This window comes from Struthio camelus, chromosome 2 (genome assembly GCF_040807025.1).
Source record: "Struthio camelus isolate bStrCam1 chromosome 2, bStrCam1.hap1, whole genome shotgun sequence".
NCBI lineage: Eukaryota > Metazoa > Chordata > Aves > Struthioniformes > Struthionidae > Struthio > Struthio camelus.
In genome coordinates this window covers 52,949,900-52,976,290 of record NC_090943.1, presented here as the reverse complement: position 1 = coordinate 52,976,290, position 26,391 = coordinate 52,949,900, and the positions used below count along the sequence as shown (strand labels likewise).

Genomic DNA, 26,391 nt, shown 5'->3' with positions numbered 1-26,391 from the left:
TGGAAAAAGGAAAAAGATTTGTTCTATCTTTTTCCAGTATTGAACAGCTGATGTTACTTAGTAAATCATTAATATTAATTTGTATATATAAATCATGGGGTTTAAAGTAATTTTTACCCCTAGGAACGGAAAACAAAGTACCTGTCATATTACATCAAAAGCAGATGAAAAATAAAAAGTCAGCTTGTTGTGATAATGGACTAAATTTTGCCTTGCACAGCACTTATTCTTGCCATGAACATTTCCTTGAACTATCAGATGATTTCAGAAGCCCCAACAGGAGATAGCTAGCATTCTAGTATCATCACATCTTTAATTAAAAGTTAAAAGAACAAAGGATTAATGACCTCGAAACACAAATTTTTCCAATATATTGTTCCTATAACTATTCTGTATTTTTACTGCTTCCATTTTTTAAATAAAAACCAACTGAATCTTAAGGATATGTTTATTCATTCCAGAAAATAGATGTGTTTTTGATTTTACAAAATTGCTCTTACAAGCTTGGCTAATTAAGCTACCTCTTAAGATCTGAAAGTCAGAAAATTTTCACTTCAATTCTGTATTACTGAAGAGTGCAAAGGTATCTATAATTGGAAGTAACAAAATAAGTGAAAGATAACTGGATAACTTTGAATCTCTTAATTATTACAATATGGGGCATATCTAAAGCAACACATTTATTTTATTCACCATAAAATGTTGCTTTCTTCATTTAAAGCATTATATTTCATATTTTATAAAGAAATTCCTCCAAATAGATCATCAATTCAATCCAGATATATTTGCAGCAAAAGAGAGAGGAGCTTTCAGAGGCAGAAAGTAAAATTTGTCCTTTGTTGGTGTTTTGCAGTATGTGGTTAAATTTTATATTGTTTTTGTGTGTATAGTCAATGTAAAAAATACCTTTTCCTTATTTATTACATTAAAATTACAAGGCTTGACTAGAAAACTCTGTGTATAATTTGAGGACCGCTAGGCTTATTATAATGAAGATATCAAAGAAATTAAATCCGCGTAATTGAAGGAGATCCATTGTAAGTCATCACTGACCGAAGCATTTATTTTAATAATATTTTCTATTTGAAGTATTTCTTATTCTGAAGTATATAATAAAATATTCAAATAGAAATATTTTCAAATAGCTTGAAATAGGCCTGGAATGGAAGTGGCTAATCAGGCTGGTAGTCATTGCACAGCGTAATGCTTGCTAGCATGGAGAGAAAAATCTTGCTACATGAAACAAGCAGGATGGTAAATTCTAAGCACCCAAAATAAATACCTTTATGTTCACCAAGCAACATTGCTGACATTCAGTCCTATGGTTCTAAAGACTCTTTTTATGGCAAATGAGAGGTTTACACCACTGAAAATCCTCTTTATTGACAATATATATATTCCAGGAGAGAAGAGTCTGAAATTGCACTTTGAATATCTAGAGCTCTTTCAGTGCACAAAGCAGCCTTATTTTTTGAGAAGACAGTAATAAACTTTGTCCCTCTTGTGGTCTGCACACATGTGCCCTGACAGAGACAAGCCTGTTGCTTGTGTGTAAGCCAGGAAGCATCTGTCCTTGGGCTGGGAGCATGTGCTTCTACTAGTGTAACAGTGGCTGGCCAAGCGTGCAGTCCAAGTCTTAGCTTGTTGCTAGGTTATTTGCCACCTACTCACTTATTCAGATAAACAATGAGACACTGTAGTCTGCCTACTCAGTAAAGTGAAGATAAGAATACTTCAAGCAGGGTGATGTATCCAAAGCCAGACATACTTCTGAGCGTACTCTTACGGAGCTATCCTCTGTATCCTCATCTGTGCGTATTGCCAATGTCACTTTATAAAGGAGAAAGAAGCTTACAGTCAGGGGGGAGGATTTGCCATAATGTGCTGGGCAAAGCAGAGTCATGCTGCTGGGGCAGTATTAGGAGACACGGCAAGACAACAGCAGGGGCCAAGGTCTAATGTCAGGTCCAGGGAGGATGACAAGTATGTAAGGAGGAAAGCAAGAAACTAATTTTAAAGCTGTAAAAGTCAAAGAAATGACCTTCTCCTCCCGCCCTTTAATGTAGGAATCAAATGAACCATTTCCCAGGATCCTCACAGTCCAGGAAGAACAGCTGTGGGCCTCATTACGTGGAGGCAATCCAGTCAGACGCGTAACAGTCTCAGACCTTACAACAAATGGAAAGATGAAACAAAAGATAGAAGACCCTCAGATCATGGTTGTTCCATCATGCAGGCAGGGAGGGGTTTGTGCCTTTTTCCAGTTCAAAACATCTCTTTAGCAAAGAGCCTTGCAAAGAGCGACCTCTAATAACAATATAGTGAATCCACTTCTGAAAGCACCAAAGATCTTAATATCCTGCTAGTAAACTTGTCCATAATATGAGGTTTTTTATCTTACACATTCCAAACAGAATGGACCAGAACAAAGTTTCTATGTTATATAATGTAACAAAAGGCAGTACAGACCCTTGCAAAGTTCCATCCGACCACAAAAATTTGGGGATAAAGAATGGCAACATGGTTTGCCAACAACACTGCCAGAAGATTCCTCCTAGAAATGCTTGCATTGCAATATTTAAAGGAGCAACGATATACAAACTTGCACTGGCCCAGACTACAAACAGTAAGATGCAAAAAATGTGGTTTAATCTTTCATCTTTCTATCATCTTTCTATCATCCATATGTGGATGTATGTGGTGTAAGCAGACAACAACATCCAATGTTAGCAGTGCTGTTAAATTGCATAAAAAAGGAAGGGGAGGATGATTTGACCTGGCGCATTTTTATAATACCTATCTTTTCCTCATTTGTGTGTGTGTTTTTTTTTATTATAGGAGATAACGAGGAGTCAAGTTGCTTTTAACTGTGGTAGGACATCCATATTTCTGACTTAAATTTCGCAGAGAGAAATATGTGGATTTTCTCTGCATCCTGGAAAGAGGTTGAGGAGGAGTTGTGCAGGCATATTCCTCTGTGTAGCATGTAAGCAGTCTGATATACCTCAAATACATTAAATTCATTATACAGGCACAGGGACCTTTTGTCTGGGATTTCTGGATGCTAATGGTGTCTTTCTATAAAAAGACAGAATTTCCCAGACAGAGGAGCTGATGCTCCTCCAACCCATAAACCTTGTAGATGTACCATCACAAGACTATTATGCGTTTCGCTCATGTCAACAGGCTGCACAATTTAGCAGGCTCTCCATGGAGAAAGAAAAAAAGACAGCACGCTCTCAGTTTAAGTCATTTTTAAACCTTTAAGTTATACACTAATAAATCTAACAATCGTGAAATACCCTTCCCTGAATATTGCTGTCTTTCTTTCTACAGATAAATTAAGTTGGACCAGATCAATTGTGTTGAAAGCAGTTTTTATAATATTTATTGAGGAAGCAAAAGAAAAACATCACAGAGTCTTACTCAGACATTAAAGGGAGAGTTTGACAGATGCTGGCTGAGCCAGCTTGTATCATGAGGCTTCACTTAAGTCAACACCTTTGCACAAGTTATATAAATTAGGGCAGATTCCAATTCACTATTTATCATATATGAGTCATCTTGGCATGAAATATCTGGACACTGTTTGACTAATGCCATTACCTGAATGTAACTATAAGGAATTTAGCATGCAAACTATGTTTTACAAGCTCAGAAGATTATCCCTCATGCTTACTTCATTAATTTCTCAGGTTGGTCTGCCTTACATTCCCTCTGAAATTCCAGGAAGTTCTTACTGCCGATAGACAGACGGAAAAATTTTTAATGAGTCACTTTTAAAGGCAAAAAATCCGTTTTCTTATCTGTGATATGTCCTTCTTTGGAATCAGACAAACTTACAGCTGGTTTGTTTATACAACATTTCCTTCATTCACACTGGGTAGCATAAACTGTAACGTAGGATTTCTTTCAAACTGGTATGCCTAGCAATTTAACAGTTTCTTCTACTTCCAGACATAGTGATGCTGACATACACAAAAAGATATTTCAAGGAACACGAGGCAGTATATTTCTGCTTTAAATATTATCTTTAAGTGAATGCTTAATTACTATCCATTGTCCATGCAAACATTGACATGCTTACCAGTCACTTTTGCAATCAGCTGGCACTACCTGGAAACTACTTAGCTAGGAGTTTGATGATGACTAGGCATAACAGACATGCAATTGTCCTCCGAATCACTTTAGGACAGCAAGTGAATTTCATAGGATATCTCAATATGAAAAGTAAAGACTAACCATTTGTTTACCAATCAGATCATCCATGTTTTTATAACTCGGATAACACAGGATGTGCCCATGTCTGTCCACTTTCAGGCTTGTGTTTTTGTATGTTCTTTCTGTACCTCTCTGTCTACATTTATTTCTAGTATCTGCTTCCTCCACCTTTCACAAGGTTCAAAGAACAAGTTTCAGACTGGTTAGCTATAAGTGAGTCATGATAGTAGGTCAGTTCATTTTCCCATAGCATGTTTTGTTCCATCTGTCGGCTTTTCCATTTCGATCTTATCAGTACTACCTGCTTGGCACTGTTGTATATCAGTGATTAAAGAGGCATCTATTTGCAGGAATGAAGCAACTAAAGAACTTTTTCTTCCCTATGTAGGTGATGTAATATGACTTTTCATTCAATGTACCTCGTGCTTATATACTAATTATTAAAATATTCTGGTTTATTGCCTAGAAGTATATGCAGTGATTCAACAGTAACCATCTCCATTTGTATAAAACTCTCATAAGGTCTAGATATATACACATCATGCCCTAAAACAGCTCAATGAGAGATGGAAAATTTGACTTAGTTGTTAAGAGAGAAGAGTTGGATAAAAATTAAAGATGAAAACTTCAGGCTTACTAGAACTTTTTTTGAAAGTGCTACAGTTCTACCCAATAATTTGCACTCTTGGACTGTGACCGCGTGCAGACACCGTATCTAACTGCTGACAAACAAAAGGTTTGCTCCAACTCATTTCCCCTCCTATTTTCTCATGAACTCTGCACAAAATAACAAATCAAATTTCAGAACGGCATATTAGCTAGATTACATTCAGTGGAACAGGGGAGTTAAGATTGGGACTCTTTAAGAAACGGAAAAGGGAATGCTGTAAAGAATGGAGGACTACGTGGGCAATTATTGCAAGCTGAGGTGGTGACTCAGAATACTTGTGGAAAAACATCACATTCAAGGTGTCCTGATTAAGTAAGTAAAGTTCAAACTTTTTCAAGCTTTTACATATTGAATGAGGAAAACGAGGAGTGTGGTTTTTTGCCATAACACCTACTGAATTACAGTAGGTGCTTGCTAATGTCTTCCCAAAGATTTAAGCTCCTATATTTAAGCAGCTATATGCTAATAGACTTATCCTAAAAATACGAGGGAAGTTATTTACAAGAAGAGCTCTCATGCCAGACCTAGGAGGAGAACCAGGGATTTGTGTTTTAGTAGAGTTTATTAGCACATTGTGGTCTGTCTGTCCCCTTCTTTTCACATTCCCAAGAACACCCATACCAGAAGAAGTCTTCCCACCAAGTGAAGAAATGGCTTGGCTAGACTGGTAGTATTTGCTAAAGATCTTTCTGTGTATGAGCCAGCATGAATGCAGTCTGAGGTGTGTCCAAGATGTTCTTAAGTACATCTCATACATGGGCTGAAAAGTTCCATTGGAAACATGGCAACTGCAGTACAAGTTAGGGCAACTCTTAGGGTAGCTGGAATTTTTCCAGGGACCAAACTGGCCTGTGGCAACTTCAGATGGAGATAAGTACATATTTCTTCCACTTGTTTTCTTTGTTATACTACACTTGAAAGGAACTAAACTGGCTCACATTGCCTCAAGTTCCTAGTACTGTCGATGTTACTGTGCTACGGAGGATACTCAGCCGTGGGACAGAACACTACTGCATGAAGTGCTGTACAAGCAAATAAGAAATTCTATCCAAAAGAACATGCAGTGTTAAAGAGCCAACAGATTAACATAGATGGAGAGGTACAAGGTTGCCTATCTAAGGCACATGATGCGGAGGTTCCTGATGTAGCCCCAACAGAACTAGTTCTCAAACTAGAGGCCTCAAGCAGCACTGCCCAAGCCAGTTAGCTCTGTATCTCAACTTCCTATATGGAAAGTTACAGCACAGAGGTAGCTTCAATGCCATACTGTACAACCCACAACATAGTAACCGTCTAGGAACAACACGCATTTTCTCCTTTTGATCCTAAAAAGAATGATGGAAAAAATATTTTGTTCATCTTGGGAACAAATTAAATTGGCTCCAAGCAAGAAGCATTCTTTGAGGCTCAGTGGCAATGATGTTTTCAAAAGATTCTTCTTCCCAAGTTGCTTCTCTTTTGAATTTTCTTTTAGTGCAGTTTTCAACAGAGAGAAAAATTTTGGCTAACTAGACACAGAAGTTTTTTGACCCTCTCGTAATTAATATAATAATCTTAATCTCTTTTTACAGTTTCTGGAAAAATTCATAAGTTCATAATTTCTTCCTCAAGAGATATATGAATTCACTTGTAGAAGAAAGAACAAAAAAATTTTTAAAAACAATTAATTACCATGTAAGTCATGTTCCCACCCTTACCCTCAGCACTGCCTAAATATATAGGGGATACTGATAGAAATGACAGGAAGCTCATTTTTTCTAACCACAAGATATAGCTAAAAGTAATAATATTCATGCCATGATTTTGATTTATTTCCTGAGGGGGCTGATACATCTGGTGAATCCACTGCCTATTGCAAATGCCATGCTGAAAAATTTATCCTCCAGTGTCAAAAGATTAAACTGAACAAAGCTATTATATATTAATTTAATATTGAACTTTCCCCTTGTTGCAGTATCAGCCGTCTACTTAATGACCTTTAATATCTTAAATAAAATACAGTGACCAGAATATATCTGAGATTAAGTCAGATTTTATTGTATAATGGACTTTTTTCAGGATAGATGAAAAAGAGGACTCACAAAACCAACTGCTAGTTAGTGGTTATGGAAAGAAAATCAATCTGCAATTAGCCTGTAATGTTGGTACATTAAATAGGAGTGAGTAATGGCAGTTAAATTTAATTAAAGCTGGAAAATGTTTAAAATAACAGTAGCAGTTTTATGCTAAAACCATATGAATGAGTTTTGGCTTGATTACCCCAGGAAGGCCCATTGCTGTACCCTCTTCAGGCAGAACACCTGCTGAGATCTGTATGTTTGTAAGGAGAGACTATAGACACATTTTAAAGTTGATAAAGATAGTCTCTATTCAAACAAAGATTACATAGCTATTGTCCAATTCTGTGAGACGCAGTTTGCATTGCCTTTTGGTAGAGGGATCTTCTCTGTGGCAAAATACTGTGTGGATTAGATATGCATTTACATGACCTGTTGGAAGCAACTATGGCTCAGGAAATATTTTTATGATAATCGTGTTCCTGTATTTTCATGTAATGACCAGGTCTTTGCTTGGAAGGTACAGAGTATAATTGAAACCGTATTTTGCAATACAGGTTCTGTGATGTTAGCCGTATCGTTTTGTTAGACTGTGTACTACCTAAAGCTGGATACCCTGACTGTCCACTGTCAATTATTTATGCACACTCCAAGGTGTTGAGAGAGTAATCTAGTCAAGACAGCAGTGGATCCTCCTTGCAGCGTCCACCAATATGCACTGTTGGGAAACCTGGGTGAATCGCAACACTCCCCAGAGCGCTGCTGCCAGGACAATGCACTCCCTACAAGGCCACACCACCAACTGCACATCCCTCATTTACCTTCACCTGTGATGTGCTTCTCTGGATATTCTGCAGCACAAGCGGGACGTTCAGCCCTCTTCTCTGCTGGGCTGGCTACGCTATCATACCACGAAGATGGTGCCTGGCAGAAGAGAAATTCTCACACCACACTCTAGCTCCAGAAGGGCTAAACGCTTGGCCACCTTTGGAGCCAGATGCTTGCACCTACAGTGACAAGCAAAAAACAATCTTGGTGGCAGGCAAGCATGATCACAACAGCTATACTTAGGTTTTCACTTCATCTCTCACCTGCAGCTGAGACTCCCCACTGGAGACCTTCTTCCCGCAATGCCAGCTGCTCATCAAGCCCTGGGATGCTAGGCACTGCCTCGCAAGCCACCGCTGCTGAGCCCGCAGCAGTCGCTGTGTGCCTGGGCAATTTATTCAACACACAGAGGGATGCTGGCCAGTGCTGCAGTCTCCTAAGGTCTTTGCGCACCGCCATGGCCTGCGTCTGTTTAGCCCGCTCCATGTCTTCAGCCACTAACCAGACCCTTGGTAACCACGCTTTTAAACTAGTACTAGTACTGCCCACAGACAGTCTACATTGACATATAAGCCTACAAGCATAGGAAATGGGAGTATCAGAACACAAATATTCCCCACGCTTCGCAAACCTAGCCTCATCCTACTGCTCTCCTTGCTTCACCTGTGAGCTTTGCACTAGTATTGCACAAGGACAGACAGTACAAGCCCAGTGTTTGCCTGGAGCCTCCATCAGAGGTCTTCGCCTTAGCTGATGCCACATGTGTACTGCCAGCCTCATGTTGGGGCTCTGGCAGCTCGTGCCCGCATCCCTGTGAGATGCCTGATTTCAGAACACCTCAGCATGGACTATGAGATAAAATCTAGGTTTTGGGTGGAGGACAACAGGGGACTGAATCATGGCAGTATTGTGTCTGGAGCTGACTGTGAGAGCCTCTGTTTTGGCTACAGCTCATGGTAATAAGGACAGCAAAAATATTTTGTCTTGAACAACAATACTGAATTTTGGGCCTGGCCGGGAATATGGTCATGTAACCAGACAAATGTTGTTTCCTGAAATGATGCCTTGGAAGCAGCTTTCGGTTTGCGCAGTTCCACATCTTAAAACATATAAGGTTGCACAAATACACAGTCAAAAATCATTTCAAAGCCAAAAGGTCTGTTTTCTTTTTCTGACATTTTCTTACTGTATCACTATATATGGAGATCCCTATAATAGTCTGGAAGCACCCAGCAGAGTGAACATGGATGGAATAACCCCAGATGCAGTGCAGGCATAGCCAGCATGTCTCTACTTCATTCTCGAGGCTCAAGTTAGTGTTTCTCAAAGCAGCATCAAGATATCTATTACATTGGATTGAACTTTAATCTGTTCCAGTGAAACTTAGCAAGCATAGTCTGTATCAAACTCCCAGGATCGCAAGAAAAAGAAAGCAGTGTTAGAAAATGCCAAAATGTCACAGCTTCTCTAAGTCTTCTCAGTTAGCAAAATCTGACGGATTGAGGCCCATGCTTGAAGAAATAAAATAGATAATCCAAAAGCAGGTTTCTTTCATCATACCTACTTTAGGGAAATAAGACTGGGAGAATAACTCATTCTTATAGTCTGTTGAAGTATGTCTCTTTTTTTTTTCCCAAAAATACATATAACTGGATGCTTGTTTTTAAAATGTCATCATGCCCCAGGATTGCTTGCATAAATAAGTGGATTTGTAGCTACTGCCAAGATGTTCTTCATTCCTATTTTTGGTCATACTTCTGAAATTCATACTTAAGCAATAATGTATTCAAGAGTTGTGCTTAGGTAAGGACTGACACTAAACCTCATCATAGCAGGATTTTCTGGATTTCTGAATCTCAACTCAAATCTACAGCTAAAGTTCTGAAGCTAGTCCTTACATTTATAAAAGTCCACATCAAAACCACAGAGAGGAAAAGAAATGAACTGTGGGTGGAAAATCAAGTTCCATGTTGAAATTTTAAACGTTGCCATTCAGGCCCGTCTCAAATTTAAATCTGTAGTTCAGATGGACTGGTTCTACTGCTCTTACTTCTCCTTTACCGCATAGCTTTGTGACAGGACTGGGATACAAGTTCTCCTACATTTAGTACCAGATACTTCAGGAGCATTCAAGACAAAGCAACTTTGCCATCCTCGTACATATAAAAAAGCTTGCATTTTTATACTTCAAAAAATGAAAGAAGTAAGAATTAGAGTAAGAAATGAGTTTATGTTAATTACAACTGACAAACAAAGGACCACAAATTTACCGTTAAATCCTCAGTATCCGGACCCTCTAGCAGGGATTTGACTGCCCATGCTCAAGCCCACCACTGAAACGGCATAGCAGTAAGTATAACCTCAGACCAGACTGCTGTGAAAAGCCGGTATGTAAAAAAGCTGGGAGCAGCCTCACTGGGACCTGTCCCCCTTCACGTGGGAGCTGTGGTGAAGCCCCAGCTCTCACCCTTGGCCCATGCCTGAGCTACATTGCAGCCGTGCCCGGCCATGTGCCTGGCAGAGCTGGACCTGGCTTGACCTTGTCCCTGCCTGGTCCCTGGGTGCTGGCAAAGGAGCCGCTCTGCTCGTCCTGCCCCATCCGGTGGGGGGACCCTCTGTGGACCTTGAAGAACATCTGCCTGATATCAGGATGCTTGAATAAAAGTTAGGTAATTGTGACCTAAAAATGAAGACGACTGTTTTATTAAACCAAACAAGCAACTAGTCATGAACTGACATTATTGTAGCTTAGATTGTACCATCTTTTCCTACTCAAAGGATCAGGCTATACGTTGGCATTTAGAGTAATGTAAAATCAGTCAATATGTTTAAAATAATGAGGCATCTAAACTGAATGTCTGGTCGTAGATGGTGTTAGGTTATTCACCTTCTTTTTTATGCATTCTTGATTTTCTATCAATGGTTGGTGTGACATCAGTTAGAATAAATACAGTTGAAGGTTTGTGCATCTATTGCCAAGATGACCGTATACCACACTGGAGGTAAAGCTTTGTATCTGTTTTCATTTTGTGTCCTGATACCCTTCCTCACCTACAAAATGGGCATATGTTCTGGAAAATCCGTAGAAGACAGGACACATTTGTATGCAGAAATATTCATACGCAGAAATTTTTATTTCAATAGGAATTTATTTCTGCATAGGCTGGTTATTGTGTTTAAACACTGGCAATGAATACAAGAATGTTTCTGTAATGAGTCATACAATATGTAGAAAAAGTGAGTTTATAATTGAGGCATCACAGACTATGATTACTCATTTAAAAGCAGATTAAAGAGAGTCCACTTCTGCTGCCAAGAATTTGTATGATATTACTTGAGATTTTATATAAAAAGTTAAATTCTATTGTTGCCTATACTAAAATGTAGGTTTTTTCTTGATTTGTCTGTAATGAAATAGTCACTCAGACCTGCAGTTTGGATGAGTGAGTTCTCTCAGTGGAGAGAGAGAGGCTCTAAGCGTGAAACAAAAACCCTATTCATAATTTGACCCTAAGAAATGCTGTCTGCTCAGAGTGGCTGTGTATCAAATCTGTATGTTCACTTCTCTAACAATCTCTTTCCGTTCTAGAACGTAGAAACAGTTAAGTACCTAAAGTTACTATAAAAACACTGCTTGCTAAATAGGCTTCTAAAGTTTGTTTTACGAAACTCATAACTACAACTTTATGAATTAGGGTAAATGAATATCAAATTCCTGATAGATATGTGCCAAAAAGCATTCTGCAAATATCAAATACACGAGTGACTATAGTATCTGTTGGAAAGCAAACTGAAGATCTACATGGGTTCAAAAATATCAAAGAAAAGTTAGAAGTTGTTTTGAATAATTATTTGAAACAGGTTAGTTAATGAAATCTGTGCATATAAGTATATAAAACAATGTCAGTTAAGCTTTGCAGTTATAATACACTATAATTACATGATGCTTTTACTCATTCTTGTTGTTTCAATTAGTTAGAATTTGAGCATACTTTTGTCAAAAGATCGCATGACATCAGTACCTGTTCCAGCAATTCAAAAAAATAGTAAAATAGTAAGTCCAAATCCCGTTACTGGTCAGAGCCGTCGGTCAGAGCCAAACTCTAGTTTTCAGAAATTCCCTGAGTTTAAGTTGCCTGGATTCATGTGCTTTGTTATTTGTTTCCTGTTTAAATAACTATATTTGCAACTAAATGCTTTATTTTCTTCACAAAGAAAGCTATATGTTACTCACTAAAACACTATGAATTTAGCTATAGGTAATTTAAACAATCCACCTCAGAACCCACAAGATACCTGTACACAGAACCAACCTTACTGTCTTCCATCATAATCCACTTTACCTTTTCCACTATTTTTCTTGATTTACAGCGCTTTTATTTTCATATTTGTATTTAAGGCTATTATCTCATTTTAATTTTCATTCTGAAATGGTACAGTTCACTTTAGCATGGAAGGTCTGTAAAGCCACCTTCATCACTTTAAATTTAACCAGAGGAAAACAGGATGAATCCGTGCACTTCCCCTACTCTTAGCAGCAGCCCCTGCAGGACTTTGTATCAGCTAGTGCTGAGGCAGCAAGAAGCAGAGCCCAGCCTCTCTCAGGGGATCCCTAAAGAGCCAATTCCAGCGGCTCCACCTCGTTGCACAAGAGGTTTGCAGGATTTTTGGCTGCTGCTTTAGTCCCTGACGCTGTAGAGCCACCTCTTTCCCAGGTGAGGCAGAGGAGGTGAAGACTTGTGTGTTGAAGGGGGTGGGGAGATGTCTAAACTTCATTTTTCCAAACCATTTGCACTCTTCCCACACAGAGTGGGGTCCTGCACAGAGTGGGCGACCAAGTTCTGGACTGCAAAAGGATGTAGGAAAAATACAGCCCACTCCAGCATAGATCCATGGTGGCGTGTATTTGGTTAAAGCTGCTGATGGCAGTAGTAAGTACAGTCTGCTTTAAACTTTATGTCCAGCAGAGCCAACCCAGGTAAGAGCACAAAAGATGCTAAACTCTTCTAAATAAGGAGCGTAATTTATTCCTATGACTTGTTTTTTCTAGATATGAATATTTATAGTTCTTTGGTATGCAGACTCATTTACAGAGGTCCAAATAAAATTTATGCAAATATTTATATAAATGTGTATGCAAATATTTACATATATACAAATATGTATACAAATTTGCAATTTATATTTGCATCCATACAAGCCTAGTAGGTTTTCATGGGCAAAGGATGGACAGCCAAGCAAAAATATTTTCTCTAACTGCTGGCTTGGCTTCCTTCTTCTTCGGTATAGCATCATCAGTAATAGATAGGGGTAGGTAAAGTTTCAACTAACTGCATGCCTTTGGACGGGAGTAAGAGTTTCCAGGACAGATGCCCACAAGAGGGAGCTCTCAAGCAGCCAGACAAGTTTTTGCAACGTACAGAGGAAAAGCCTGTTAAAATTATGTAACTGTCAAAGAATGCAAAGTCAGCGTAAATTTATTCCAAAATGTAAATGCATACAAATTTTTATTAAAAAATATTAAATGACATGTATTACTTTATCATAGCAATGAGAACAAAAGGAAAAGTTTTTCTCTTTTTGGGGAAGGATACTGCAGCCTCTACGTGCCTGAGAAAACCTTTCTTGATAAGTACTGGAAATGTAGGAATTACTCAAATAACTAATGACTCCTGAATCTGGTCCTATTTATAATAGGACTTGAATTGTTCTTTGGAAAAAAGAAAGCCAAACTGCAGACCAACAAATCAGATTACATGTTTTTTCCCTCTCCCTTCTAATTCCTACGAAACGATGAGAAGTGGTTGCTCTGGATAAATGTGACCACAGTCTACAACTGTACTAGTATTACTAGGACAAATATCAACACACTTCCTGCTTTCATAAAGCATAATTCGAAAGACACCATTCTGCACAGCTTTTCACATTGTTCGGCACATTCAGTCTTGCATGTCTCACGCGGAGGATAAAGATGCCATGAGTTGTTTTGCAAGAATAGAGATTTTGCTGGACTTCAAGGTCAAAATATACCCAGCTCCACATGCCCCTTGATACCGCTGTACAGTATTCTGTCTGCTGACAAATCTTTACTTTTCAGGTCAGATGAAGGAAGTATTTTGGATCCTTCTCTGGTACTTTCATACTGCTGTTACATACAGTAGTAGGACAGGACTAAGGTAATTGTAGCTATCATGAAAAAGCTCTCGTTAAGTATTTTAACTAAAAGTTTAATCAATTTCTTAGGTTTAACAAGTTGGAAAATGTTATATTGATGGACTATTGAGACATCGCATCACAAGTTTTTGCCAGCATGACGCAAATTATACAGTAGTATTATACAAATGCATTACACAGAACACAGGCATATCATATTTCATTGTGGAAATTTAAAGATAGAAAAGCATTACTGATCAGGGTCTAACAAATTAGCCTCTTGTGCAAAACAGATCCTGATGATCTATAGTTAAACATCTCTGCCACTCTACAAAATGACATAAAGGATATTAAGTTATGAAATAGGATTTTGAATAACAATAGAAGACATGATAGAATAACATGATCAAAAGAAGCGGTCACTTACAGGTAACTCACACCGTTTTCTTGATCTACATTATTATTTTTCAATACTCATAATTTTTCACTTGTTCTTCCTTCTCCATATCAGATGTATCAAAGAAATTAGCAAATGCATCATTAAAAATTTATCAAGATGAATTTTTTAATTGCAGTATCCACACGTTAAAGCATATTTGACAATAAGGAACAAATTAACGTTGGTTGGAGTCACCAACAAATCAGGCATCAGTCTGGCACCTCAATTTGGTAATCAGCTTGACTTAGCGTACGTAGGAAAGAAGAAAAATATCAGTTTACTAGTTTTAACTTCTGATGTTTTGTAAATAAGCATATGAAAAGGATCTATACTAAAAGTGTAATTTCCGGGACATCCACGGCAGAAGCCAAAACGTCAGGAGTTAGAAGGCACTGAACATCTTAATATGATATATGACGGAAAGACACCATCCAAGACAAAATCTGAGCATTTGCTTCATGCCATCTAGGGTGGAACAGTATTTAGTACTGCTGCCACAGCTGCTGATGCATCTGACAGGAATGTAAGGAAAAATTATTCATAAATTTCTTCAGTGTAAACTTAAGCTACGTCAAATGTAATTTATGTGACGTGTCTGAATGATTCATATTTAAATTCACTTTGTTTTCGTTATTACGATGGCCTTCACTTGCTATTTCTGATAAAGAGAACTTCTAGTCAGAGGGTTTTTAAAGGTTTTCATGATGCTTTCACTGACTGGATTACAACTTCTGTAGACAAAGGCATTTTCAGAAGGGCAAGTCAGCCTGTGGAAGTAGCTTTTCTGTTGGAAGGACTGATAGGCTCACTACAGTAAGATTGATAATGGGGTTGTACAAGGTCTCAGCCAGGAAAGGAAACAGGGCAGAAACAGAGTCTGAAATATAGTACACACTTTCTTATCAAACAAAGGAACGAAGAGCACGGCATTCTTCCTCCCCAGCCAACTTCTCTGTACGATTCCTGCTTTTTTCAGAACAGGACATTACATGCAATAATTGTGCAGTGCACTTGTATGGGATGGGGGCGTAGAAACAGGTTTGGTGTGCAATTCAGGTTGGGAATGTGCCTCATTGGATTAGTGTCATTTACCTCACCTCCTGGTGTAATAGTTCATATTGCTAGCAAGTCATACTCTTGACGACTGACAGAAATTTTGATTGCTCATTCAATTACTGAGCTTAACTGCTCTACAAAATATTATGCGTTGTACAAATATACAAGAGTAGTGGATTTACCCTCACGCGCTTGCATATCAAGAAGATTGCATTCTGAAGAAAGCAATCTTCTTAACTGAGAATAAGAAGCTTTAAAAGATCTTGAGCTTGAATGAAAATGGCTTCTTTTTGGAGCCTAGCCCACAGCCCTAGCTGCAAAGTTCACTGGGACTTTGTGAGGACATCTAACACCAAAACTGTGTCCTTTGTCCAATCTGGAGAACAGCTCCAGATTCAACTTTAGAGTGCTACAAATGTCTTATTAAGAAATGTGTTTCCAGAAGCTCCATTTGCAAAAGCAAAATGCTATGAGTTTCCGGAGGAAAACAAAAAAAAAAGAAGGAACCAGTGTTATTGTTCCCATAAAAGGGATAACAATTCTGTTTAGTGCTAGGATGTCAAAGGAAATTGCCTTGATCTTTAGAGGAGCATCTCAGCAGTAAGAAGGCCGCCATTTTTCTAGTATTGTATCAATGCTTACACAGTATAAAGGCACTACTGCTGATAGGTAATAACAGGATGAAATACAGTAACCCAGTCCTCTGATTTTACAGCAAGGCCATTATTTCCTCCTGCATTTTCTAAGAAAATGTTCATTATGTTAAAGGAAGGAGGGAGAAAGCCACATATCCCAGCATGGCTTTTTGCCCTTAACGTAACTTTGCGATGTCATCTGTTGGTTGACAAAACGGTTCCAATGTTTCAAGTCTGTATCTGGTTATACTTTACCCTTCTCCTCAGCTTCAATGCTTTCCACAGCTAATTAGATTATCTAATCAGTATACTTGCTTTAAATCAAGAAGAATTCACAAAAGCTAATACCATGAGCTTTCTCCACCCTTTTTGCTTAGGCTATTTTTTATCTCAAAAGATTGTCATTAACTCAGACTATAACGAAAGGTGAATTTTAAATTACTTTCTTTCTCAGAAACATCATCTGATTGACTGAAACAGTTTACAGTTCTCAATAAGCCAAAAGTCTACTATCAAATATCCATTGATATTTAGCCAATCTCAATAAAACGGGAAACAGATTTACTTTTTAAACTTACAATACTACAGAATTGGATTCTAATGCACTGAAAAATATCACAATACAGAGTGTTATCTTTTTGATATTTATTTTGTGGATATTTATTTTTGCATGTCCATCAGTTTGAGTCACATTTTCAATAAAAGCAAGTAATGTTTCCATCCTAAATTTTAATAATCTATCTTAGTAAATGACATTGCACATACAGGATAAGATCTAGCTCGATCCAAAACTAAGGTCCTTTATACGTGCATGGGGAAATCCAGTTGTAACAATACATTATGAAACTCAAGCTTTTGGCAGAATAAGCTTAAAGTATAATACATATATTTCTGTTTTAAAGGTGTCTACAATCTTTTAGATAATCTTTACCATTGCAATGCCTGTGGACCAATCAAGGATGGGATGCTCAGTTTGCTAGGTCACATCAAAACCAGTTAAGGGCTGCTTGTGGTCTTGCCTTCTCCTCTGTGCTTGGATGTAGACCTTTCATTTTGCCAGATTTTGCCCTGAACCAGCGCACTGCAAGGTCACACAGATGCCAATGCATGAGACAGAACGCAAGTGCAGAATTCCTGAAAGTGTGATTTGTAATAAGCAGGCAATAATTGTGCAGTGCACTTGTATGGGATGGACCACAGCAGCCACAGTTCAGTTTCGCTTACCTTGCAGTGAAACTGCAGCTTGCAGGTGTGGTTCCTCCGTTTATCTAAATCCTGCCGCCCCATGAAAGGAGTACCTCAACCTCCTGTATTCTCACCCTTCCCTTGCGTTAAGCTAATGAGGCAAACTAGAGGGCCAGACTGCCTTGTTTTGAAACTAACAATGCTCTTTGGCCGTTGCACTTTCATGACTCAATTGTTAAGTGCCATTGAAAGGAGACGACCAGGAGCCCTTTCCTCTCCTCATCCAGCTTCTGGCTGCGTGTTTCTGCTTTCCTTGTGACAATTCTGGCATATGCCTAACCCTATAGTAAGAAAACTTTGGAATCTGAATCTACAACAAAACAACAAACAAAAACATACAGCTCCATGAATTGTTTCCCTGAGGTCAAATAAACACCAGCTCCAGGGTCAGAAAGGGGGAATGATGGTATACAGAACAGCATGGGGAAGAAAAGGACCACCTGAATCAACAGCAGCTTGCAGTTTTGTGTAACATGAAACCTGCTAGCAGGAGAGGGATGGCAGGCAAACATCGCTGCTCCCTGCTGCTGAAAGGGAGATGTTCACTTCCCATCTCCTGAGTCCTGTGCTTTGGGCCTCTCTGTGAGCCAGGCTAACTCACTGATACCAGCTCTGTCGCTTAACCCATTAAATCAATCCAAAGGGGACAGTAAATGCAAGGGCTAGCACACGGGACAGACTGGGCCCAAGCAGAGCAGCTTGGGAGCAAGGTGGGGGAAAGTGACATGTCCTTTCCTTCTGGGGGACAACCACGGTCCTGTTTTCAGAGGCCCTAATGGCCCCATGGACGCCTTGCTAGGACAAGGCAGAGGGAGAAAGTGCAGAACCACCTCTCGCCTTTTTAACATCAGCAGGATACAGATCAGTTTAAACTGACCATGAAACACTGCAAGTCACAGGCTCTGCACTAAAGGGTCTCTGTTTTAAATAAGGCCAACTCCTAGTGATCTGCAAGTGGATTATTTACACTGCAGAGTTAACTGCACGCTGGGTACTGAGTGGACTCCACAGATGTGCCTGGATCTTAAACCACGGGTGGAGCGGAGGCCAAAAAGCACTGAAGGGCTCCACTTTGCAGCAATGCTGTTAAAAGAGTGGCATCAGCCCCCTCCACATGCTGCAGTGGGGCTCTCCGTGTATTTTACAGTCTGGCTTACCGAGCTGTGCTTTCCCTATTAATTTCAACACAGCGTCCTTCCCTCCGCCATCCGTCACGGCAACAAGGGGCAAGCAGCAGCCACGCAGCAGGAACACCGTCTACCTCAACGCCGCCGGAGGAGGCGAGAGACGGGAAAGGAAAAGCAGCACCAAGCGCAGGAGCCAGCCCTGAGGCGCCCCTCCACGGCGGCCCAACGGCCGAGTTGGGGGGTGGGAGCCGCCAACGGTCGGCGCGCGGCTCCGCGCGGCCTCTCCCGCCTCCCGCCCTCGCAGGCAGCCGCCGGGGTCGGGGGCGCTCAACCCCGTCCTTCCGCCGGCGAGCGAGGCGCGCGGGCCAGGAGGGAGGGAGAGTGCCTCAACACCCGCCACACCGCTTCCCCTCTTTCCCAACACTTCTTCTTCCGCCTCGCCCAGCTCAGCTCAGCCGCCTGCCCCCGAGGCGGCGGGGAGACGCCTCAGCGAACGGCCGCCCCCCCCCAACCCCGCTGCGAGCAGCAGTGCGGCGGCAGCGGCCGCCAGCCAGCCGCAAGGCGCATGCGCTTCCCTGCCCGGGGGCACAACCCGCCGCAGACGCGAGGAGGGGGGAAAGGGGGCGGGCGGCAGGTGGGAGGTAAAACGGCCACATGGGCGCGCGCGCGCGCACGTGGCCGAGGGCTGGTGGCGCTGGGCGAAGGGGGCGGGGCGCGCGCTCGCTCCCCGCGGGAGGGGCGGGGCGAGGAGAGGGGGCGTGGCCGGCTGGAGCCACGCCCCGTCTGGCTGGCGCCGGCCGAGGCGGCCCGCGGCGGGGGACGCAACTTCCACGGGACGGAGGCGGCGCCGCTGCCGCTGCTGCAGCCGCGGGGAGGAAGGGGGCGGCGGAGCGAGAGCGGCTCTGCGGGGGCTCGCCCAGCCCAGCCCAGCCCAGCCCGCGGTGGGGCCGACGGCGAAGGGGAGCGAGAGGGGAGCGAGAGCCGCCGCCAGGGCGAAGTTTCGAAGCTGCCCCGCGGCCCTCGGCCGGGCAGGAAGGGCCGGAGGCCGCGGCGCCGGGAGCATGAGCGGTCCGCCCGGGCCTCGCCGCTCCTGCGTCCTGCGGAGGAAGGGCCGGTGCCCGCGGCGGTGAGAGGCGGCCCGGGGGGTCGCTGCCGGGAGAGAGAGAGAGAGAGAGAGCGCGAGGCGGCGACGGCGGCGGCTCTTCCTCCTGTGGGGACGCCCCTGCACAGAAGTGCGTGCGAGCCCGCTGCGCCCCAGCAGGGCGAGCTTTGAAACTTGTCCTCCGCCTTGGATTCCCCTTCCCTGCGGCGGGGGAAGAGAAGGAGCCCTGCCTGGCGGGATCACCCGCGGCGGCGCCTGCAGAGCCGCTGAGCCCGAAGCAGCGGGCAACCGGGGCGGCCGCCGCGGAGCCCCGGCTGCGTCAGCGCCGCGGGGGCCGCCGGAGACTTTGGGCCCTGCCGCCTCCCTGCCGCACGCTCCGCCTGGGGCCGGAGGCCGGAGGAAGCTGCCCGCTGCCCCCCGCCCCTGGCGGCGGTGCGTGGCGCGAGCGCGCATGGAGGTGGCGGACGGGGAGCTGGGGCGGAGAGGGCCGGGAGAGGCTCCGTGAGCTCGGCCGCACCGGGCATTTCCCTTGTGCTGCCGCCCGCCCCGTCCCGTCCCGTCCTCTGGCCCGAAGCCGGTTCGTCTGCGAATAAAGTTTCCCGCCGCGGTGGAGGATGGAGCCTGCCACTATGGATTATTTCTGTGATCAGGTACAGCAGAAGGATGTGGGCCGCAGGATGCAAGTCGGCCAGGAACTGCTGGAGTATCTGAGCGATCCTGCTCGGTCCCCTGATCTCGAGCAGGACCAGCAACGCCTGGACAAAGTGATTGACGAGCTAACAGGATGGGTCAACTCCAGTAATTTTAAGGTAAGGCTAGTTGGCGAGACTTGGTCGAGGGACCATGATTCATCATGGTAGGTAGGGAGGAACCGAGCTCTGAATTACTTTTCCGTCAGAAACCAGTAGAGAGAAGACTCCGTGCGTACCTGTTTTTTATCCCCCTTCACCTCGAGAGCTTTGGAAATCTTGGGGGGGGTTGCTTAACATTTTTTTCATTATTATTTCTAGTGTTCCAAAAGAAGTAAGCAGTAGGTGGATTTTTTTTTCTTTTACTTTTATGGTTGCCCAGAGAAACATTGCATCTCTTTGTAAATATATATATAATATACACGTAGTATATATTTTATATCATCAGATTTGGGATTTTTTAATTCTGAAACAGGATAGGTCGTGACTTATTTATTTATTTATTTTGCTACCACTCCCTTTCTGTGGTCTTTGTACTTGGGTGTAATATTTCATGGGATTACCATTATTTTCTGTAGGCCGTGAAGAGTGCTGTTTCCCTGGTTTGGTATTATACTGTATATGTTTTATAGAATGTAATGAATGATTGGTTTCTTTGTGTTCCCGTTAGTAAATTTAAAAATTGTTTATGTTATCTTTAGGTTACTTTCTTGTACATGAGAAGTTATATAGTATCTTTACAGCAAACCAGTGATGACTCACGCTTCACATTTTTTGTGCATTTTTGGCTGAGCTACAGGAAAACCGTAATTATGTTGGACGTGTCGGGGCTTACCATTTGTAAATGTTGCTGGTGTTGGTTAGCCAATAAAAGGATTGACGATATAGTTTTTAATATCAAGGGCAGTCGTGTTCTCCTTAGCGATTTTTTCTTTTTTTTTTGTGCGGTATATAACTGTGATTGCTTTGCGCTTCCGTCATCTGGTGGCAGTGTTGTTCTGCAGTGCTGAACTCGGGTCTTTTAACTGAAAATGAGATCCGCCCTTCCGTGTGCACATACTCCCTAAGATGCTATCTTGTCTACGAAAATAACTGATTTGCAGTTAGGACTTCAGGACTTGAAGTGTGCTAGGGTTATTGTAATTTTTTTCAGTTTGCCTAAACTGAGGAGGCAAGTATAGGAATAGTTTGTAAAAGTAGTATATTCATGAAATAGCCTTTATACTCCTTCAACTTTACAATGCTGTGCGCTTCACGGTATTTGCAGTTAGTATTTCTAAGACTGAGGTCTGAAAATAATCAGGTTCAACTCTTTGTCCATATGATTTATTTGCTGGAAGCATATCCACTGTTAAAGGTCAGGTCAACTTGAGCAATAATATATGTTGACTGAGAATAATTTGATCTGCTTTTAAATCCCTAATCTTAGTGCAGATGTTGGTAACAGCTATTAATATGAAACCTAGGCAGGCTTTTAAAAGTACTCTTTGGGCATAAGGAGGAGCTGGATACGTTTAACTTCTCCTGTTGAGATGAGTAGAAGTTGGTTCCTGCGCTTTTAAATGGACCAAATTGGGAGTTAATACTTGAAATTCACTTTTCGAGATGTATTTTTCATAAAGCAGTGACCTCTTGCTTGTTGTTGATGTAAGGTGACGGTACTTCTTGGCTCCTAGGACCAATAAGGAATATGCAGTAGACCAGATGACCTTGTACTATATGACTGAGGCTTGTGAAGAGCGTTATAAATTTGAAGAGTAGTATATTAAAAATACCTTGCATAATAATGTAAGACTTTTTGCTGTTCCATATGTCCACTTAGTGGTAGGTCTTTGTGCATACAAAGTTCTACTTCAAAGGATGTTATATACATAATGTTAATTGCAAGAGTACAATTGCGATCCTGGATCAGTGTCAGTCATGATTTATTTCAGCGTTCCTACCTGTGGTGGTGACTGCCAGCATCTGATGCTTCAAAATGAGAATTAGGAGTCATCTGGAGAACTGTGTTTTGCATCTTACATACATATATTATTTTACACAAGCATTGATGTTACATGTTTAAATGTTAGATTTCAGTTTGTTATTAAACTCATGGGCTGAATGCCATCATAAGGTAATGAGTTCCACAGGCTTATGTGTATTCTCGAGGAAAATATTTTAAAATTAATCTTTATTTTTAGTTACTGTATTTTTAGTAGTTTGCTAGTGACCTTTTCCTTTGCTGAAGGATGGTTATATAGAACATCTGAAAATTCTGTTTATCATCTCTTTCTTCTTATGTTTTGCTAAAGGCCTTGCCGGACTTCAAAGCCCTGGAGTAATTAATCCCTCCCTGTTGACATGGCTGTCTATTGGGGAAGTGAGGCTGGCTGGCAACTGGCTTATTTATCGGAACTGCCGAGCTAGATGAACAAGAGTGACAAGTGGGGAATATTGGAGGAAGTTTTGAGAGGGTGCATTTTTTTCTGTTTTGGGTGACAAGTGTGGGTGATGAGGGAATAACTAATGAAACTGGCTCTGGATGTGCCGCCCCACCTCTTTCTGGGAAAGTTTGGTTCTTGCGTGCAGTGCACTCCATGCAGTGCTGACCATACTGAAAGAGAGGATGCATGATCTGGGAGCTCCAGGTTCAACCTCGTGCTGTGTCTGAAAAAAAGAACAATGTCTTTGAAATGTTGCTTGGAAAGTCTATACCTTACATACCAAGAGGGAAAGGAACTGGGGAGAACAAGAATTGAGAGGGCTGATTTGACTAACTTGATAACTAATGGGGAAAAGAGAATCAGGGTTCAGTAAACAAGTATAGACTCATTACCAGAAAGGATGAATGAGTCTGCCGCAAAAAGATACCAGCCACCTAAATAGTGCTTTTGCATTTTTGAAGTCTGCAGCTATTTATAGTGTTTAATAAACAAAACAAAACTCAACTGGCAGCTTCAAACCAAGAAGAGCAGATAGATGAACTCGGAATTTTTCTATCTCATTGAAACAGAAAACACAGTTACCAGTTTCTAAGTTTCTGATAAATCAGAAAGGTGGAATTAAGAATATATATGAATTCATCTGCTGATGGGATGGAATGCCAATGTTCTGCTACAAGCTTCCACTAGAAGTCTCCTTAGAGAGGCAGACGAACCATCTTTAAAGGCTGCCCTTGATGGTGGGTTATGGGGACGTTGGTCAGGATATCTATCAGAATTCTTATGCAGTTAGTAATAAAATAGCTTCCAAAAGCTATTCAAAACCTTGCAACACCAGGGAGTACGCAAAAGATATGCATAGCTTACGTTTTTATTTTGGACCTCTTTAGAATGAAAGAGTTAATCACTGAACTGGAAATTGGTTGCTTAGCATCTTGGTATCATGATTGGGTTATATTTTGTATTGGTTGGGGTTTTCCTCTCTTTTCTTATAACATAAAGCTTTGTTTTCTCAAAAAGACTGTTTTCCCAAAACAGCAAAGAATAGTAAGCATTGCTGATATTGGAGGAAAAAAATAAGAAAAATGGAATGAATTTTGAGATCTTTTTTTAAGGAACAGAAAGCTTGTACTTTCTGTTTTGTGTTAAGAGAGTTGGCTGAGGAGATCTTTAGTCAGCTGGTATTTGTTCTCAAACTTTGAGATACCTGAAAATCTCAGAAAAATGGAACGGTACTAATATTTCAGTTGAGACATTCAGGTAAACTGGACTGGTTAAGTCTGTGCTGATTAGCCTATCATTAGTTCTGGGGGAGAAAAACAGGAAAAGCTGGCTTGAGATTCAACCGTTGCAGAACTGAAGCATGAAAATAGTGGCAACTTGCAAATATTTATTTTCATTTTTCTTAGGTACTGTCCTTTCTGGTCAAACCTCATTCAGAATGTTAAAACTTCAAGCAGTAAATTCATTCTCCTTTCTCAGAGTACGAGTATCACATCTTTTACTACTGATTGATATTTACTGGCCTTACTGGGTTAACCTGGATGTTCATCTCTGTATTTATGAGATTTAATCAACAGAAGTTTCTCTTAAACTTAGTAGTCATTTGAAAGAATTAAAAGATTATCCAGCTGTGTATAATCTGATGGATGAAACAATCCTGTTTCCTAGCCAAATAAGTAGTCTGTAAATCTGCCTTGAGACTTCTGCTGAAGAGTTGCTGAAAGGAGAAATACTACTTATCAAGTAGAGTTCTGCAAGGATACTCTTGGTTACTAGCATGTTCTAATTTTTTTAAGCCCACAGAAATTGATTAGCTGTCCTCCAAAGATTTAATTTTTTGAGCAACAAAGCCACCTTTCTGTTCTTTACGCAAATCGCCCCTCGTTGGTAGTAATAAGTACTTATGACTAAAATTTTGGTGGTTTATCAAGCTAATTTTTATGTAGGAAGAGTAATTAGCAGTATCTGGGACTGCCAGTCATCTCTGGATTTTTATCTTTGTAATAGATATTCTATTTTCTTTTTTCCATGAACTGCGGTAGGAATATAATGAATGATGACTTTTTTGATGTAAGAGCAGCAGATTTATTACTTTGCAGAAAGAACGATCTGTTTTCACACCACTTATTTCTGATAGCATGGATGATCTGTTTCTTTTGGGTAAATCCTTGGGGTTGCTTTAATTCTTTGCTTCCTGTAGAGTGGGGCTTTCTTAGCTTTGTTCAGATCACAACACCAAATATGTAGAGATGCTAAAATATCAGTATTGCTGTTGTTGCATTTTTGTATTTCTGTGGTTTGGCAGGTATTCATTTTGGTTTATCCTTAGTTCAACAAAAAGGCCAGCAGGAGGAGCTTTTAGTTTCCAGAGAGGAAGGGAAACATCAACTACAATTCTGCAATTAGTTAAGACATAAATAGGGCCCTGTCTGAAGTCCTGGGAAAGAGTTATCAGCAGCAGTTGGTAACTTTTTTGATTTTATGTAGGTGTGTGAGGTTGAAGCTAGAATCCAAAAATTACTTGGATGAAATGGAGATGCAGAGATCTGAAGAAAGGGAAGTTCAGAAATGGCAACTGTGAAGTCCTATGTTTTGACAAGAATTATTTAAATACACAAATGCAGGATGCAAGACATGATTAAGTGGCAGCTCATAAGAAGAAAATACATGGATTGTTTCGGGTTGAAAGTTGAATGCAAGTCAACATATGCTGCAGAAAAGGCAAATGCCGTACTGAGTTGTAGAGACAGGATCGTAACCTGCAAGGCAGAAAAATTGAATAAATTAGAAGATTGCTTCCAACCTTTATTTTTCAGTTACTGTATAGATCCTTGTATTTCCCTAGTCTTTATTAAGAAATATTGGTAATATAAATGTCTTCTCCTGTTGGTGCCTCTTTACTGAGTTTCATTTTTCCTTTCTTTTTTGTTCCGTTACCTTGGCTATGTGAGAGCTACTATCCTTATTTCTACATAATTGAAGTAAGTGAACTTTCAAGCTTCCTAGTTATATGATTTGGCCTGTCCATGTGTGCCAGGAATCCAATTTTAGTTTTCAAGCTCAATGATTCAGTTCTTTTCCTGAGCAATAGATATTATTTTTCATGTGTTGTTTATGTTCTATTCATAGAATGTAAGCAAACAATCAAATGTTAGTCAAATAAACCAAGCAGATCTCCAGAAGAGGGAGGGGAGGAAATTTTCAAGGAATCTTATTTATTTTAAGTTTAATGAAAACTCATTTTGTCCAACCTTTAATTAGAAAAGTGGAATATATAGCCCCAAATTCTCAAGGATCTGCCTTCTGAAGTGGAATTCACAGTTCTCAATTAGTTTGTAGTTTCAATATTTGTAATCCAGCCTAATTGTAGTCCCTGTTTTTAAAAAAGCAGCTTTGCTTCTGCTTTGGCCGTGCATTGTCACTTTTATTCTTGATATAATATGTATATGCGTAGATATATATACGTATATATAGATTTTTTTTTCCCCTTGTAGATTAGTTTTTCAATTTTTCCACAAGCTGATTTGGCTGGTGCTGTCGGAGATTTACGTGCACCAGATCAAATGCACCTGCAAGTCAAGAAGGGGAACAGGACTGTCCCTTTTCGTGGTAGCCTGCAGTTTAATTGAATTAGATGTGACATGAGACCTCTTAGCCAAATCTTGTGCAGGGGAGACAATACATCCTTCAGAATGGAAATCATGACTGTCAGTGTACGTGAGCCATAGTTCAACGTGCGTTTT

The 26,391-nt window shown here is 40.9% G+C and overlaps 1 protein-coding gene across 22 annotated transcripts in view; it reads left to right on the top strand.

Moving 5' to 3' along the window:
- Positions 1-19,244: 19,244 nt before the first annotated feature.
- Positions 19,245-26,391, top strand: part of CLASP2 (cytoplasmic linker associated protein 2) — a 150,644-nt gene continuing 143,497 nt past the window's right edge. For 9 of the 22 annotated variants that reach the window (XM_068935737.1, XM_068935733.1, XM_068935747.1 and 6 more), the window contains exon 1: positions 19,246-20,342. In XM_068935737.1, coding sequence (XP_068791838.1) covers positions 20,148-20,342 — 195 coding nt within the window. In that variant the 5' untranslated portion in view covers positions 19,246-20,147. Of the gene's footprint in view, positions 20,343-26,391 lie in introns of all 22 variants that reach the window. The other 13 variants (XM_068935745.1, XM_068935750.1, XM_068935746.1 and 10 more) reach the window with 3 other exon arrangements.